Source organism: Borostomias antarcticus (genome assembly GCF_949987555.1).
Source record: "Borostomias antarcticus genome assembly, chromosome: 22".
NCBI classification, from domain to species: Eukaryota; Metazoa; Chordata; class Actinopteri; order Stomiiformes; family Stomiidae; genus Borostomias; species Borostomias antarcticus.
The window spans coordinates 10269270-10287999 of record NC_140255.1 but is presented as its reverse complement, the minus strand read 5'-3'; the positions used below and the strand labels follow the sequence as shown (position 1 = coordinate 10287999).

General features: G+C 47.4%; 1 protein-coding gene across 1 annotated transcript in view; it reads left to right on the top strand.

Annotated features, from left to right (window-relative positions):
* shisa9a (shisa family member 9a) overlaps window positions 1-13698 on the top strand; it is a gene marked incomplete at both ends in the record, with an annotated part of 28157 nt that extends 14459 nt beyond the window's left edge. Inside the window, 2 exons of the mRNA XM_084456052.1 lie at window positions 7621-7767; window positions 12866-13698. Of these exons, the coding sequence (XP_084312178.1) occupies window positions 7621-7767; window positions 12866-13698 (980 nt within the window). The remainder of the gene's footprint in view (window positions 1-7620; window positions 7768-12865) is intronic.
* Between the last annotated feature and the right edge of the window lie 5032 nt (window positions 13699-18730).

The following is an 18730-nucleotide window of genomic DNA, read 5'->3' as shown; positions in this document are numbered from 1 at the left end:
GAGAGGGCCGTCCACGTGTGTGTGCAGGCGCGAGTGTATGTATGCGTGTAAAAACAGTGACAGAGAGCTGTGTTCGGTTGTTCATCGCCACGGAGATCTAAACGGCAGTAGCCTACAGCAGTCTGAGCCCTGCGATAAGCTAATGACCGTCTGGATGATGAAGTGGCAGGGCTTCTTATAGCCTGTAGTTTATGCAGTGTTCATCAGCAGCCATTTGTACCTCCGTAGCTCTTTATCTGCATCTGGGACTGTTTTATGGCTTTGCCAAGCAAACATCGAGAGGTTTATTGCGGCGGCGTGATTGATTGATTTGCGGAGAGTTGTAGTGTGAGCGGAGGGTTGAGAGAGATGGAGAGACTCCCCCTGGTGGGTCTGAATTCAACAGTAATCACCTGGGCTCTGCTGCTGCTGGAGAGGGCGGAGACCGCCGCATCATCTCAGACGCCTGGGGAAAAAAAAAACAACCTCAGAACCTTCAGGATCTTCTCTTTACTACTCTTTCATCCCTTCCCCTCTTCTCTCCTCTACCTTCCCCTCTTCCCCTCTCCTCTCCTCTCTCAGTGTGTAGAGAATCTGAGTCTGATGTACTGTGCTGCCCACACTAGTAAGGATGAACGTGTTTGCAAACACACTGTCCTTCGCCACTGTCGTCTTCACTAACCGGGACGCGGCTGGGGACGCGCTGGCAGTCCCGTCAGGCGTCCCTTGTTGACACCCGTCATCTCTGTCTCTCACACACACACACGCACACACACACACACACACACACACCATCTCTGTTTCTATCTCTGCCTGTCTGTGAGGAAGCAGCTATTAGTATATGTAGGCTCTGCTGACTCACACAGCTCAGGGAGACCAGGAAAAGAGCAAAGAAACGGCATACTGAGAGAGAGAGAGAGAGAGAGAGAGATGGAAGAGACAACAGTAGTATGTAAATGCACAGTAATTCAAAGCGGCACTTCTAGTAATATGTAGCCATCCAGGAGGCCTGAGACAGCACTTTTCACTCACAACACCACTCAGGGAGAGAGAGAGATAGAGGGAGGGAGAGGAGGGAGGGAAGGTAGGAAGGGAAAGAGGGAAAATCGACTCCCTATACTGTAGGATGTCCCTTTGGACCTATATAGACAGAGATCATGAGATGCACACAATTAAACATCAACCCGCCAAGACTCTGAGGAGAGGAAAGAGACACATACTGTAACTTATAATATGCACACTTTCACCACACAGTACACAGGACATATACGCGGTGATATCGGGCTACTTCCTGTACATCCGCCAGTTACAGTACACTGTAGTGGTGGCAGGTCCTTATAAATATATAAATATATAGACTATATAAATATAGTCAGCAATACGACACAGAGCCGTGACTGGACAGGAGGAGGCCGGGTGGTGGCAGTGAACGGCAGCCACGTTACACGTAGAGCCGGGGGGGTTGAGCACAATCTGGCCAGCGGAAACAGACCGCGCAATCGAGTTAGGGCGTCTGCTGTGTCTGTTTGACACTCTGCCAGCAGGCTGTCAGCTGATGACGCAGCTTCCCCGGGTGAACTTTTCACTATTTATGATGGCTTCTTAGTTATAAATACAGTTATAAATATAGTATACTTCTGCCATTACTATGATGTATGGGGGAGAGGACTGTTCTGCACGATGTCACCAAGGACTAAGGAGGCTTCATTGTCTGGAGACCAGACAATGCCAGGTCTTTCCGTGGATCCCCTGTGGCAAGCTTCTATTGTGAGGGAATAGAGCAGAATAAGAACAATGGAAAAGCAATAAGAGCTCCTCAGAAGAGGGAAGAGGTGAGAATAGCCTGTATGTTCGGGATTCAAAAGGTAATTGTTCTCTGTCTCGTTTTCATCGCTGCGCTTTGATTTGCAAACCCATTTTCACAAGCAAAACAATTAAAATCGTACTGACTTTGTTTGCCAAATGGAAATTCTCAGGAGTATTACTCGGGGCCATTATCAGTATTGTGTTGAATGTCTGTTGCACAGCTACTGTAGATGTGATGGAATCAATGTTCATCAGCAAAGCTGTTAAAGTGTGCAGACCCCCACCCCACGTCCTCACCCCTCACGGATTATCCCCTCTCCTTCCACCCCCCCCCCCCCCTTGTTATGACAGACGAAAAAAACACATTTCTGAACCACATTTAGACCACGGATCGCGGAGCTGTGCGCATGGCTCTTCATCTGACAGGCTGTCTGTCTGGAACCCAGGCTGACTATATCTACTGTAGGTAGAAGCTACTGTACCTGTGCCCAGTGCTCCCATTTCAGCCAGGTCTCCCTCGTCACAGAGATTCTGGTTCTCGATGATACAAACCTTCCTTTTTAGAAAGGTTCGTTAAATATGCAAAATGGTAGGCGCACCCCACCTGGGTAGGCACACCCCACCTGGGCCAGATAGCAGATCTGTCTCTGTACCTCCCAGAATACCAGCCCACTTTTCAGTTTTGTATGCAGTGTAGCGTGCTGAACACCAATCCATTCATACAGTACAGTGTGAAATATACAGTAGCCGGAGGTACAGGCTCAGTGTGAAGTGCTTTGATGTCCTACACCCCTGACCTCCTCTCTAACCTCCCTCGTGTTGTTGAGGTAAACAGACCACACAGCCGGCATCTGTCTTCCCCCCTTTTCTACTTCACTGCTCTCCCCCTCCTCCTCCCTCTCCTCTTCCTCCCCCTCCTCCTCCCCCCCCCCCCCCTCCTCCAGCGAGACCACAGAACAGCCGGCATCTGTTCTTCTCACACTACTCTTTTCGTCCTCTTCGCCACCCCTCCTCTCATGTCCTCTCCTCTCCTTCACTCCTAGCCTCCTCCACTCTTTTCCTCTCCCTCTCTTCTCCTTTCCTCATCCTTACTAGTTCCGTGATACCAGACTTTGGAGAGCTCCACCTCCAAATGTCTGGAGACAACGCCATTCAAAATCATTGCTGGAACAGCGTCGAAAATCGACACGACCAATCAGAGCCAATAGGGTGAAGGACCCGCCTTACTAAAAATAAACTGGAGCGGGGAATCAAAGCATTGAAATCAAAAGATGTCACCGCCCCATTAGGACCATCCTAAAGACTTTGGATTGGTTCTGCAATGGAGGTTTTTTTCAATCTCTCAAATTGTTTCCACCCACTTTTAGCAATGAAATCTGGAGGAATGTCCTCAGTTTCTAGTTGAGCGCAGCGTTTAGAGCAGGGGTGTCAAAGTCAAATGGACGGAGGGCCAAATAAAAAATTTAGCTACAAGCCGAGGGCCGGACTGTTCGAATGTTCATTGAAAATTTTTTAAATGACGCATATAGTCTAGTGAACCTAATTGAACCTACTGAAAACCTAACAAATATATTCCAATATGATCAGATAAATAAAGCAATATTTTCTTATGGCTCTGTCAGTAATCTTTAATTTTCAACAGACACAAAAGACAAATTTCCTTTATATAAAAATCCCCATAACATGAACATTAAATGAAAGAAACCGGTATTCAAGGCACCATCAGTAGCCTATATTTTCTATTTTAGCAAAAGTGGGCTAAATTTACTTCAAAGAAAAAAACAATAATAGCAATTTTCTATCATCCACTCAACTGAAATATTTTTAAAATATAATTGGATTGAAATACAATAAAATAAAGTGCAAAAATCTATTAATCAAAAACAACACTTTGTTTAAGGAGAAGTAACATGCAGTGAAAACAAATATTAAACTTTAACTTTTAAACTTGAACTGAGTAAAAACTCTAAATATGTGATTGCACAGTAATGTTCACTTGTTTGAGGTTGAGGGTGATACTTGGTGGTGTCCCATCTTTTCCACAAGTTCATCAATGTTCGGGGTAAGGCTCTGAGCTGAGGAAATCCTCAGAATTGAGTGGAGGTGTTCAGCAGTAAGTCGACTTCTGTGTGATGTTTTGTTCAGGTTCATCAAAGAAAACAGTTGTTCACACAGGTATGTGCTGCCAAACATAGACAACGTTTGAGCAGCCTGGATGCGCAGCTGGGGCATTGTGTCGGGGAGGAAACGGGCGAACTCCGCAGCACCCACTGCCGCATATTTTGCCCTCAGTGCATCATTGCATTGGAGGTCAATCAACTCCATTTGGAGGTTTGGTGGTGAGCTTTCCACGTCAACAGCAAATGGGTTACCGAGCAGTTCCAACCTGCTTTTTTGTGCTTCAAAGTCAGCAAATCGGCGTCGAAAGTCAGCGGCAAGCATACCTATTTTATCAGCCAACTGTGCGCTCGGGAACGCACTGGTAGAGAGCTTCTCTTTCATGGTCTGGCAGCTGGGAAAGTGGCTCAAATTTTCTTTCCGCATCTGCGTCTCCCACAGAGTCAGTTTGGTTTTAAATGCCTTCACTGTACTGTACATATCAGAGATGACACGATCCCGACCCTGCAGCTGCAAGTTCATTGCATTCAGATGACTCGTAATGTCACACAGAAAAGCCATTTCACACAGAAACATTTCGTCTCGGAGTTGTGTGATGCTGACGACTGCTGTGCCAATAAATATTGAAATGAAGCAGCCTACTGCTCGGTGCGTCACCGTTGCATTGTGGGAAATGTAGTATTGGTGCGTGTAAAAGATCTGCGGGCTGCCGGCTTGCTGCGGTCTGCGGGCCGGTTCTAATAATAAATCAAGATCATCCCAGGGGCCGTAAAAAACCTTCTCGCGGGCCGGATGTGGCCCGCGGGCCTTGACTCTGACATATATGGTTTAGAGGCTCGTGTGTCTCATTCTTACTGACCCATCGTCAACCTTCACTCTTAACGATGGATCCTGATCTGGATCACATGCAGTGTTAGCGTTCATATCTTCACCTTTGCACCAATCGCATGCAGGTTTAAGTCTTAACGTCTTCACCTTTGCACCAATCACATGCAGGTTTAGTCTTAACGTCTTCACCTTTGCACCAATCACACCGAGGTCTGCCAGCAGGTTCCTTGTGACGAAGCTACAGATGGTGCAGCAGCTCTTGTGCTACGACAACACAGCAGCCTCCTCTTCTCTCTCTCTCTCTCTCTCTCTCTCTCTCTCTCTCTCTCTGTGAGAGGCAGCCTTGCAAACAGGGACATGCTATCTGATGCTCGTCACGTACAGTAGCTTGTCAGAGATGTGCAAATAGAGAGTTGGAAATGTATACTCAACTCACACAGCAATGACCTGCAGTCACCTACTCATGTCTTCAGAGTAACACTCAACACTACAGAGCAAACATAAGGACACTATACACACGCACACACACACACACACACACACACACACACACACACACACACACACACACACACACACACACACTTCTTCTCACATTAACATGCAATCCTTGACAGAAAAGCAGACGGCTATTTGTGTTCATAATATACTGGCAGCTGAGCGGATGGTTATATCAATCAGCACACATACAAATGACAGTGATGTCTGGAAATGCAGGTTCTTGGTGTTTGATTAATTCAATTCACACAGACGACTCAAAGACTGAGTCAGAGCACATGAACAGACATGACAGATACTGCATTGCTGAATGAATACTTGGTATTGGTTGGTTACCTAACATTACAGTGCAGCTACTGTACAGCAGCCTGGTGATATGTGGGCGAGAGAGTGAGAGAGAGAGACAGCCCAGAGCTTGCACCACAAGTACAACACAGCTAGTTCAGTTGCCATGACAAAGTGAATTTCAGCACCCAGGCTTGGACAAATTGGATCTGGGATAGATTACTCTGCCTAGGATGGGATACAGTTAGTGCAGATTTGGAGTTGGTCTTATTATTATTATAATTATAATTATAATAATTATACTTATTATCATTATTATTATTATTATTATTGTACAGTGCAGTACTTGAAAGTGTTTCTACTTTACCACTCTGATCAATGGGATCCTGCAGACTGTCTCCTCAGCATGTCTCCGGGGAGCTAACGGACTCTGTGCTACAGTATGACCAATGTTGTCTGACTGTGTCTGTCATCCAGGTCAAATGGATACACAATGGATGAGGACAAGAGAGCAATGGATGAGTTGAGGTGGGAGGATACCATGTAAAAGGTTCTGTGTAGTGAATGGCAGCCTTTAAGTGATCATTTAAAGGGTTGTGTGTACCCTAAGGTCACGAATGAGAACCTTAAAAAGTCAATTATTTACGGGTGCTGTGTACAGAATGGTCACAGATGAGAACCTTATAGACTCAAGGTATAGGCACACTAAGTTTACTTTAAAGTCCATGTGTGTAGGCGTAGGGGCTTCCTGTTTACGTCCATGTGTATTGTTTATGTGTATTTGAGCGAGCGTGAGTCTGCGGTCAGCGGGAAGAAGGGCGCAATCTGCCTCTTGCTCTCCCCTCCGCTCCATATTTCTGTTTCTCCCTCCTCTCTCTGTTTCTTCCCCGCTCCTCCCTGTCTCTCTCTCTCTCTTTCTCTCTCTCTCTATCTTCTCTCTCTCTCTATCTCTCTCTCTTTCTCTCGCTCTCTCTCTCTCTCTCTCTCTCTTTCCTCCCCTCTCCATCTGCCTCCCTGCCTCTTGCATGTCAGAGCCCCGGCATTTGGGCTAAGTGATTAATTAGTCCTGTCCCCTGTTGCCTGGCTGACAGGTGCGACGGCAGGTTACACCTCTTTGATCTCCGCTACGCGCCGACGACACCGGCAGATGAAACAGGAGGAAACCACTGTTTGAATCAATTGATCTCCCGGCGCCAACACACCCCGCCTCCCTCCGTCCCCGGAGAGAGACAAAAGGCCTCCGTCAAGATTACACTAGGCAGCTGCCACATTTGGTAGACGGGCGAGGAGACAGACAGAGAGGCAGACAGTCAGGGAGACAGACAGATAGCTAGACAGGGAGACAGACGGGGAGGTACTGTAGACAGGCCCCTTTGTCCCCCATCCAATGAAATCAACTCCTGCACGTCAGTCTGTTCATTTGTTTGTTTGTTGTTTGTTCGTTCATTCGTTCGTTCGAAAGTGCTCCGGGGCCTTTCTACTCTTCACACACCTTCGAGCTCTACTTTTCACACAGAGTGAAACACTATGCTCCAAGAATTAAGCACTATGCACATGAAATGAATAACACTTAAAAAGGTTTCATATATTCATATTCGCGATGAAAATATACCCTCCTTCATTATCACAAGGAAACATGCATCATGGGAGGGAACATGTTTACCATGCGCTGGTTCTATTACTACAGCTGTCTACCTACTGCTTTCCTCTCCTCTCTCGATGTCTCTTCTCCTGTTCTATTTCCTCTCTTAGTCAGACCACTCAAATGACCAACTGGGTTTTTAAGGGAAAGTGCTCTCTTTGAGAGTGAGCCACAGCCTTGGGTAATAGGAATTTGCAATTTACGTCCAACCTCAGTGCATGAAAGGGGGCAGAGTTGAAAAAGAACTTGCTCTGAATTTACCGTCTTTAGGTATCCCTGCTGTTGTCATGAAGTAACTCGTAATCAACGACCCTTGCAACAACATACCTGCATTGCCGTTAATTACCATGTCATCGCTGTTTGGCTGCCATGATGTCGCAACGCCACTGTCACAAGTAATGGTTCTCTCTCCTTTTCTTGTCCTATAACCTCCCCCTCCCCGTCTCTCTCTCTCCGTTCCACAGAGGGGGGTCAGATCAACAACAACATGGCGCCAGGCTCCACCCTGGGTGGGCCCCACCACCCCTACCCCGCCCTGGCCCAGCTGGCTCACGCCTACGAGCAGCAGCAGAGCAAGGAGCTCAGCAAGTATGCCTCGCTCAAGGCCGTAGGTGAGTACCCGCAGGGATAGCCGGCTCTGGGTTGGATTAGCAGAGTGTGGTCAAAGGCGCGTGTCTTTATCTGGGATAGATTATTATAGTCTGGCTGTAGGTGATTTTTCAGATCGCTGGATCTGGCAGTAATTACTGCAGTCTTGCTATATAGGCCATTACCTGCTCTTGGATGGTTGGGTCCTGGATAGATTAGTAGGATTAGTAGATTAGCTGGATAGATTAGTGCTGTAGGTACTGGTATGTGTCTGCTTGGGAGTAGTTTAATCTAGGGTTGATTTGTTTAGTCTGTAGGTCTGTTCTGGGATTGAGTAGTCGAGCTGGTGGTGAGTACACTATGAAATGTGTTGCATGACTTTACTTTTAAAAAAAAAAGAAAAAAAAAGAAGAAAAAGTAAGGACACTAATTGCCTTAGCAAAATTAAGTAAAATAATTTATTTGTGAGAAGAATTTTTGCAGGAACACATGACTAGGTTCAATAAACTAATATGAAATGCTTTAAAGAACATAAAATAGAACAAACTCACTCAAAATGGATGTCAACAGATCACCAAAAATTTAACAAATCAATGTACGTTTCAAAGTTAACAGGGTATCATATTTTTGATGGTTGGTTCTTGGGTTGATTAGTGTAGCCTCGTGAGACCACTCTGACCTCACAAGCTCACATTCTGTTTCTCCTCGGAGATCAGTCTGTCCAGGCACAACATAAATCACTTTGTGCCAATAGACCAATCAGAGTCCTATGAGGAGAAACTACAGGTATGTTTTTATTTATTTGATTTGATTTGATTTGAAACCTTTATTTATTCAGGGAAGATGTTTGAGAGCAAGCTCTCTTTTCCAACATCCCCCTGATTACATACAAAATAACACATACAGTACAAAATACAAAAATAGAATACAGTACAAAACATACAATACTGTATACAAAGTAGAAAATAAGCAATGAAAATAAATAACAGAAATGACATCCAATAGGAGAGTGGCAGACACACCTATAGGAAGCATGTGCAGTCCCTATGTAACATATCATCTACTGTATGAGAGCCCTAAATGTTTCCAGGGAGACTAGATTTTCCAATTTAAGTGTGTTCTGCAGCTTATTCCACCTGTGTGAGGCATAAAAACTAAAAGCACTCTCCCCTGTCTCGGAGTTCATGTGGGGAGCATTTAAATAAATTAAGTTAAATTAAATTAAATGAAGTCCTGCGAACAGGTATATTGTTCTGTGGTCCTGTAAGTCAGCAGCGAACACAGGTACTGAGGAAGTTTGCCGGACAAAGCCTTATGAACAAATAAAAGACAGTGTTGTTCTCTTCTGGTAGCGAGCGAGGGCCACCCCACATTCCCATATAGTATACAGTGATGGGTCAGGAACCCATCATCAAGGGGCTTCAGGATGGAGGGTGCAGCATACTGTACAGTATATCCCCATAATCAAGAACAGACATGATTGAAAACTGTACAACTGTTGGTGAAACAGTTTTTTTGCTTCCCTCTGGAATATGTAGGGGTGGGACCTATGCCCAGCCCCCATTTCTCTCAGTAAAGCGCATTGTGTTGCCTCTGTGTATGAAATGCGCTGTACAAATTTGATTTGATTTGGTGTGACAGTGATAAGCACTAATATGGCACCATTATAGACAGTGATGGACAGATGGTTCATCCAGTCACTTGCCAAGTATTTTTGAAAGTGTCTGCCCCTTTTCAAACAGTTCCCATCAAAGCCTTCTCAGGTCGTTCTGTGTTACAAACCATCTGGCGCGTCAGGTTATGACTAGTGGGGAAAGAGTTGAATGTCTTGTAGGTGTTTGAATAGACTTAGTGCTGGACCTAGATGTGCTTATTAGAATCAAAGCAAACTTTGTATTTCTATTTGTATAGCGCATTTCATACACAGTGGCAACACAATGCGCTTTACAGAGAACAAGGGAGGGTGGGCATAGGTCCAGAGGGAAGCAAAACATCAGTCTCACCCGGGGCTAGAAAGGTGAGCTGTAAAAATTCTTCCCTGACCTCTCTCAACGAGACAGTCGAGCAAGCTCCTGGAAAATGTTTGTCTATTAGCTAAGGACATTTACAGAGCAATAGTAAATGTTAATATTATTCAGTATGATAAGACACCTGTCCTATATAATGACAACACTGCAAAGCCACTGGCAGCCTCTAAGAAGGCCTAATCTCCAGACACACACACACACACACACACACAGCCGCCTGCCTGCATGCCGAACCGAGACATTATTCAGATGGTAAATGTAGGTGTAAGAAAATGTTATTCCCAGTCCCAGCACTCATTTTAGAGTCTGACTCATGAACAGATTGTTGGGCTTGTTTACACATAGAGAAACAAGTTCCATTACTGCTCATCATTTAGAGAGTTAGAGAATGGGGGGGAGAGAGTGGGGGGGGATGGAGAGAGGGAGATGGGAAGACAGAAAGATGGCGGAGAGATGGAGAGAGAGAGAAAGAGAGAGGGTGAGAGAGAGTGGGGAGAGTGAAAGAGTGAGAGAAAGAGGAGTGAACAGGGAGAGCGGAGCTGCTTTCTGTTTCCGTGGTAATGACACCATTTATGTAACTGCCAACAATGGAATTTGTGGTAAATTGGGAAGCGGTGATTGGTTTGGCTCGTGGCACCCAAATGGGAATGATGTGAGACAGAGTTGTTAATTTGTGTGTCAATAATGCTAGCTGGATTGTTTGGAGCAGGGCCAAAGTACTCTGGAGTATATATAGACTATTTAGAGAGCAAGCTGTCCTCTGTCTCTTTGTCCTCCCTCCCTCCTCCTCTTCTCCCCCTCCACCTCTTCTCCTGATTCCATCTGCTCCTCTCTTCTTCTTGCTCCTTCCTCCCGCTCTCAACTACCCTCCTTCCCCTCCTCCTCCCCCTCCTCTCTTCCTTGTCTCCTACTACTATCTTTCTAAATCCTGTCTCTTCCTCCTCCTCCCTCTCTCTCTGGCTTCATCTCAGTGAGATTGTGCATTTCTAATCTTCCTCCTCCCACTCCTCGAGACTGATTCCAGTCCTATAATCAAGTTCCTCTACCCTGCTATCCGTGGCTTTGACAGACAAGAACGGGCAGGTCTCTACTCCAGAGCCAATCCCCAAACTGAGCCCACTGACAATGGACTCTTCCTCACACACACCGAGGATCCTAGGATTCCAAGCTCAACGGCTATATCTGACTTATGAACTGAGCATATGGATAGACGCAAAGTTGACAGCCGAGAGAGTCAGAATGGGGGGGGGGGGGGGGGGGGTTGTTTAGCTTGCTTTATCATTTTATCTGTAGGTAACAGTACATCATATTTAAAGCTTGACAAAGCTCGTCTTTACTGTTGTTCGGTTGCTTACTGTATGTTACTGAGTTGGTGTGAGTTTCTAGTTTGGAAATGCAGAGTTGAGTACAGGGCACTCTTTTCTGACCCTTTTCTGAAGAGCATCCTCTTCACACTGCCTCCTCCAGCTAGTTTTCTAACCTGAGGAGGTAGAGAAACACTCCACTTCTCTAGTCTTTGTTTTTCTCTTTGTTTTCTCTTTAATTGCCTCCCTGTCACATTTCCCCTGGTATGGAGTCCACATGCTGGCAGCTGATAAGCCAATCAATACCCATTCCTCCACTGTCCCCCAGCGCATCCATAAGGTCACACTATTGGATTCTGGCACCAGGCGCGGGGAAGAGTAATAAACTAATACAGAAAGTGCCGGAACCCAGCGCTGCATCTCAAACCCCGACCACTGTCTCTGTGTTCCCATGTGTCTGTTCAGAGTCCTAAATTGGTGAGCTACAAATGAGCAATTAGAGCCTATTCCATGTCTGGAAGCTCCTGCGTCCCTTGCCACCCCCACAACCGCAGACTCCGTCACCTAGCTCCGACCTGGCCTTTCAGAGATGATAAATCCACAGTAATTGGGGAAATATTACACAAACGAGTCCCTGTAGTTTAGTCTCCAGGCAACCCCCGTATTTTGATTTTCTTCCATCCCGTACCCCGTTCCGAGACGAGAGCGCAAGCTGTGGCGCGCCCGCGTCCATTTGCCGTTTCCTAATCGCGTTTCGCGTGAATGCTTGTGCCGGTGCCGCTACTGAGATGACTGCCGGTGGATTGGTTCACCTGCCGCCTGAGCAGGTTTGATCCCCGAGCCTAACGGCGAGTGCGAGGAACTCACCGGTTCACAATCCGTCCCGTCCCCCCTCCCCCCCCCCACTCCCCCCGCCCCCCCACCACACCACCACACCCAACCCGTACGCGGGAACAGGAACGATAAACTAGATTTATAGTTCCAGCTGCAAAGCAAACTGGCCAAGTGTGTTAACTTTATCTTCAAGGACGTGGAAGCGACGGGCCATCAAGCATAGACTGAGTCAGCCAGGCTAGGAAGTCCCACTCAGCAGGCCGGGAGTGATGGCTGGCCCGGGAACGTCAATCACCTGGTAAAAAGGACACATTTTTCAGCGATAAGAAAGGGAGAAAGAGGAATGAACGAGAGGGACAGAGGGATGAATGATGTGAGCAGAGAGACAGCTGAGGGCTACAGGTCTATCGAGACTGAGAGGTAATGGCACCAGGGCCTGTTCTAGTCTATTCTATTCTAAAGGCTCTCTCACCTGCCAATCAATCCTAAGTAAATTGACCTAATTTCTTCACCTATAAATACAACTGTATCAAGCCCAACCAAACACTAACCACAGTATACTTATGCATGCCCTGAATTGTGTGGTAACCCCCCCCCCTCTCTGTCTCTGTCTCTGTCTCTGTCTCTGTCTCTCTCTCTCTCTCTCTCTCTCTCTCTCTCTCTCTCTCTCTCTCTCTCTCTCTCTCTCTCTGGCTGACCAGGAGAGAGGTCCTTGGGCTGCTGCCACCATCATGACCCTGTGTAGCCTCCCTTGACAGCACCGTTCTCTCTCTCTCTCTCTCTCTCTCTCTCTCTCTCTCTCTCTCACTCTCTTTCTCTCTCTCTCTCTCTATATATATATATCTCTCAAGAAGCATTGTTCTCTCCCTATCTGTCTTTATGTACTTCTCTCTCTCTTTCTCTCTCTCTATGTATCCCTCTCATTGCTAACCTCTGTCTCTCTCTGACCCCCTCAGCTGCCAAGGCTAACGGCGACTACTACAGCAAACGGCGTCTGCTGGTAGAACTCCCAGCCAAGGGCGGACTTCCTCTCCAGCCGCTGCAGCCAATGAGAGCCATTAACAGCCCCATGACCTCCAACATGACCTCCAGCATGAAGCCCACCATGACCTCCAACATGACCTCCAACATGACGTCTGCCATGGCGTCCGCCATGACCACCAACATGTCCTCCAGCATGACGTCCGCCATGACGTCCATGGGCCCCCTGAGCCCGGAGCCCGTGGCCACCTACATGACAGAGCTGCCCTCGGCCACCATCCTCTCCTCTACCATGCCCTCCTCCTCCTCCTCCGCCCCCAAGCAGAACGGACAGAAGCCCAAAGGAGGAGGCCACGGCGGCCACGGAGGACACAGTAAGGGACAGGCCTCCATGGGCATGACCGGGGGCCAAGCCTCCATGGGCATGACCGGGTCCGGCATCATGTCCGGCACCATGACCGGCCGGATGAGCGACAGCGGGGGACATGGCGGCGCCGGGGGGGGCCACCACCACCACCACCACCACCATCACCACCCCCGCGTGGCCTACAGCTCCAACACCCTGGGCAGACCGGGCCAGGGCCCGGGTCCGGCTCAGGGCCCGTCCGGCCAGGCGCCGAAGGGCTGGGACGGCACGGAGACGGTGGGCCGGAGGAGGGCGTACGGGCCCCGGCGAGGGGGCGGGGGGCCCTGCACGGTGGAGCAGGTGAACGAGCTGGGGGGCTCCCGGGGCTACAGCCACAGCCAGCACTTCCTTCCCACGCAACCTTACTTCGTCACCAACAGCAAGACGGAGGTGACGGTGTGAGAGAGAGACAGGGGAGGAGCAGGGGAGGAGCCACGCGGTGGTCCGAATCAAATCTACCCTGATGCGACGAGAGAGGGGAGGGGAGGGGAGGGGAGCACCGGAGGGAGATGTGGTGGTCTGAATCCAACCTACCCTGATGAGGAGAAACCAGAGAGAGGAGATGAGGGGGTCCCAACAAGGAGGTATTTTTCAACCCCTGGTTTTTGGGACCCCTGGTGGTGTGGGGGTGCTACCGCGTGCGGTCCTCACAACACCGGGGGTCTGTCGGGGCAACGGACGAGGAGGGGGGGGGGAGCCCGTAACCATGGCAACGGCAGTCAGAATATCAAATAATACTGTATATCGTCTTTTTCTCACGGCTAGTATATCCAGGGGTACAATGGCATTGACTAGGGAACGGGGAACGCGAACAACAGAAAAACATGGGATTGAGATGTCTGTGTCTGACAAGCAATATCAGAGAGAGAGAGAGAGAGAGAGACAGAGAGAGAGAGACAGAGAGAGAGAACAGAATTGAACTGACGGGTCAGGAATTAATTCACTGCAACAAACCCCATTATGTGCAGCTCATCTTGCCCAGACAAAGCACTACCACCCTGGCTTGAGGGGCAGGACAGACAGCAGAGCTTTGAGACTGACCACTCCAAGGCCATCGATTCAGCATTGACCCCAGTCTGAGGGTGTGTTGTGTCCCTGCCCTCTGCCCTCCCACGGCCCTGCGTCTGCTTGGTCTCATCTGGTCCTGCTAGATAGAAGGAAATGAAGACATCAGCTGGAGGATATTGTAGCTCTGAGAAGCCCCGCGCTCAGAATGCTGTTCAGTCACACACACACACACACACACATACACACACACACACACACTATGCACACACACACACAATGCATACACACATACACACAATGCACAAACACATACACACGATGCACAAACACACCCACACACACACACAATGCACACACACGCATATCCATGCATGCACACACACGTGCACACACACCCACACACACACACAAACATACATCCATGCATGCATACACATGCACCCACAGACACACATACAGTTATGCACTGTGCATACTGTATACATTCTCTCTCTCTCTCACACACACACACGCACACACACACACACACAGGCTCTTCTCTCTGGGCAAACAGTATGGGCTGTGCCTTTCCTGTGTTCATAGCGCTGTTTCCTGCTGTCTGTCTGTCTGTCGAGGGGCAGATCTCACCCCAACACTGAAAAGCATGGAGAATAAAAAAAAAAAAACATTATTTTTTGTTTCTGTGTTGCGGGGAATAGAGCACAGGATACCGTACTGTACGTTTTGAGAAGGAACTACAGACCATGGCCCTTTGTAGCGACCAATGTCATGTTTTTAATATTTCTCTCTCTTTTTTTCTTTCCTATCCTCCTTCCATCCTTCTCTCCCTTTATCTCAGAGAACCCTTCAGCTCTGACACAGTTGAATTGATTAATGTTGAACGTATTGTTACAGAATGATAATGTGATTTATACATTTGTGCCCCCCAAAAATATTTATGTCTGTATTTTTGTACGACTGTGTCCTTTTTTAACTCTGGGCTTTTTGGGGGGAAATACGGTTGTTATGGCAACAAAGAATATGATCATATTGTAACAGAAAGTCAGGCAAACTCTCTCTAGTGAATCAAACTGTAAAATGTACAGTATATAAGCCTATTCGGCACTCTGTCCTTTTGTGCTTTCTTTCTTTCACCCTCTAACTCAGCTGGTGTCTTCAGTGTGAACGCAAAGTTGAAAAACAGGTCAATGTTTTCAGCATAGGCATTACCGGACTCAATTGACTTAATACAGCTCGGCGGAAATCGGGAAATGTGAATCTCCGCCACCATGCCGCCCGACCTAACAGTTGGGCTCTAAGACGCAGCAGGCAGGCAGAAAAGCAGACAGACGGAGAGGCAGGCAGGTAGAGAGGCAGACAGACAGAGAGGCAGACAGACAGAAAATCAGACAGACAGAGAGGCAGGCAGGTAGAGAGGCAGACAGACAGAGAGGCAGACAGACAGAAAATCAGACAGACAGAGAGGCAGACAGACAGAAAAGCAGAGAGGCAGACAGACAGAAAAGCAGAGAGGCAGACGGACAGAGAGGCAGACAGACAGAAAAGCAGACAGAGAGGCAGGCACACAGAAAAGCAGAGAGGCAGACAGACAGGGAAGGCTGGCAGGCAGGCAAACTGCTTGTGCTCCTGCTTGTGCTGTTCTCACGTTAACCTTGTAGGGAGCAGACAGTCCATAAAAGTCCAGATGGCCCATACAAGCTCTCGTCCAGAGTGATTTCCCAGTTGGAATTCCAACCAGGCCAATCGGCATCCTTTGAATGCGATGTCAAATGCTGCAGTTGTTTAGGGGACCAACTAATCGCTGAGGAGTCCTTCGGCAACATTCATCTCATAAAACGGCTGCAATGGGAGCCTGTTCAGACCGAATAATGAAGTGAAATGAAATTGCAATTCAGAGTGTAGGCTAGAAAGCAGACAATTGACTAGAGCTTCTCATAGCACCCAATCCAACTAAACCAGATTGTGCTGCTGGATCAGATTTTTCCAGCACCTAGTCTCCTCCAGTCTGGTTCCTGGTTGCATAACGAAGCTAGCTCAGTCCAGCTATGTTTGGCTCAGCTTGGTAGTGTGAAAAGGATACCAGCCAGTTAGCCAGTCCCACACATTCTGAAGTACTACAACAGTCCTCTTAACTGAAAATGCAGAGGAAAATGTAACATAGTAACACCTATTATTGTAAATTAGACATATTTTAATCTAATTTAATCTAATTTGCATCGTTACTCTTATGCACTGGTTTCTCCATCTCATTTGGTATAACCCAATAAAAATATCTCTCATGCTCCATAGTCCAATTAAGCTTTTCTGGAAGCAGAGCCCACATCCCGGCCCCCATCTCTGCTGCCCCCCCCCCCCCCCCCCCCCCAGCTCCTGATCGCCCGATTGGCGCTCTCACAGTGCAATCAGCCACGTAACTTCATCAGTCCAGTCCAGTGATATCAAGTCACGTTAATCCTATTCTGTCTCGCCCGCCCCTGGCCTTCCACCCCAGCCAGGTGTCTGTCTGAAATTCCACCATACGGCCTCGCAGTTACACTGAAGCATCCACTCTCCTCACACACACACACACACACACACACACGACACACACACCCAGCACAGCCAGTCAAGCGGTTGGATCCTGATTGCCCTCCGTCTTTGCCAGAAATCAGAGTTTTCTGCCTGGCTGAAAGAGAACCAGATTAGGGAGTGGAGGTGGGAGAGTCAAGAGAGTGGGCTAATTAGAGGCAGAACCAGGCCCACTGAGTCCGGCTCAGCCCAGCTCACAGGGGCCTCATCGATCTCCGGGCCTGGGGGGTCGATCCAATCAGGGCAGCCAGGCACGCTTGCCCAGAGTCCCGTTATTAACGACCTGGTCACAGAATATGATTTAGTATTGTGTCTCACATTAGGAACATACATCACCAGGCCTTTTACTCCCCTCTGTGGCTTCTGATACGGCTCTAACCACGCTGACCGAGGGAACAAGAGAGGGAAACGCGTACGCCGTTTAGAGTCATGAGACGGAAAGAACAGTGTCTCTACCTCTGTCTAGCTGGCGGTACATCCCTGATGAATGGCAGTTCGATTTTCTTTTCTTCCCTTGAAGTAAGGAAGTTGAGTGCTCATGAGTAGTATAGTATAGTATAGTATAGAATAGTATAGTATAGTATAGTATCTCATTGTAATCTGATGGACATTCAGCTCAGAGAAAGGGACTGAATTGAATCAGTGTTTGTGTAGGAGAGAGAGGGGGAGAGCAAAGAGTTAGAGGGGACTTGGGAGAGAGGGAAAGAGAGAGAGAGAGAGAGAGAGAGAGAGCGGGAGATGAAGGAGTGAAAGGTCTCTGATGACTGCCAGAAAGTTCCCCCTGGCTGAGCGGATAGGTGAGAGGAGAGGACAGCAGAGGAGGCATATGAACATCGGAGGAGAGAGACCTAATTAGAAATCCTCCACATCAAGATCTTTTGTTCTCGGCCTCCTTTGACTGCATGGTAGAGAAATCTCCAGCAGACAGGTGGAATATAGGGAAGCTTACATCAGAATATCACATATATCGTATAAGAAAAACTGGCAGACCTACTTTATTGATCAAGCAAAACATTTCAGGATGTTACCGTAAATTTGGTTTTATTCGCCTCTATCCATTCGAGACTAAGCGTGTTATATATAATTACATAGTGAATCATTTAATTTTCTCATCATGTCTGTAAAAGTTTTACTAGACATATTTTAAATGACCTGCTGTGTTATCATTACCCAGACCCAGGAAGTGTCAAAGAATATTGATCCGCATGCCGAGTTCCATTTATAAATACAGTAAAGGTTTAATTATCAGGGGATATCCAGTCGATCAATTAATGTAGATATCTATCGACTCGCCTGCTAATGAATGGCGAGATGTTGTCCTGTGGGGTTGTTATTTGCACGGCTGGGGCGCTGTAACTGGTTAGACTGGTGCCAGTCTCCAACCATGTGGAGATGTTGTGGAAATGCAGTACACTGTCTTGTGTCCATACAGCAGTAATACTGTATGGGTGCTCAGCCATGCACTCCCAACCAGAGGAACAGCACAGTTTTCTGAAAATTCCCATGCTTTACTGTCCATCCCATACAGTAAAGCAATCTGTAATCAATCCTTTTTTTAATCAACAGTGAAAATTAAACTGCAGTATTTCTGTTCATCAGCCAGTAGATATTTGAAAAGAATCACATTTTTATAAAATGGAGAGGGAAACAGATGTACAGTACATTGGGTGAAAAAAATAAATGAAAAAAGGGCTTATTCTGGTTTAACCCCGATTTTATTTTTCAGATATAGTTTGATATATTCTGGTTCCCAATCCTGCAACTGAATCCATGGTACCTGTATAGTCATGTTTTATATGCCAATATGGTCCTTGATTTCACCCTCTATACAACAGCTACTGTATGTTCTGCTGTGTCT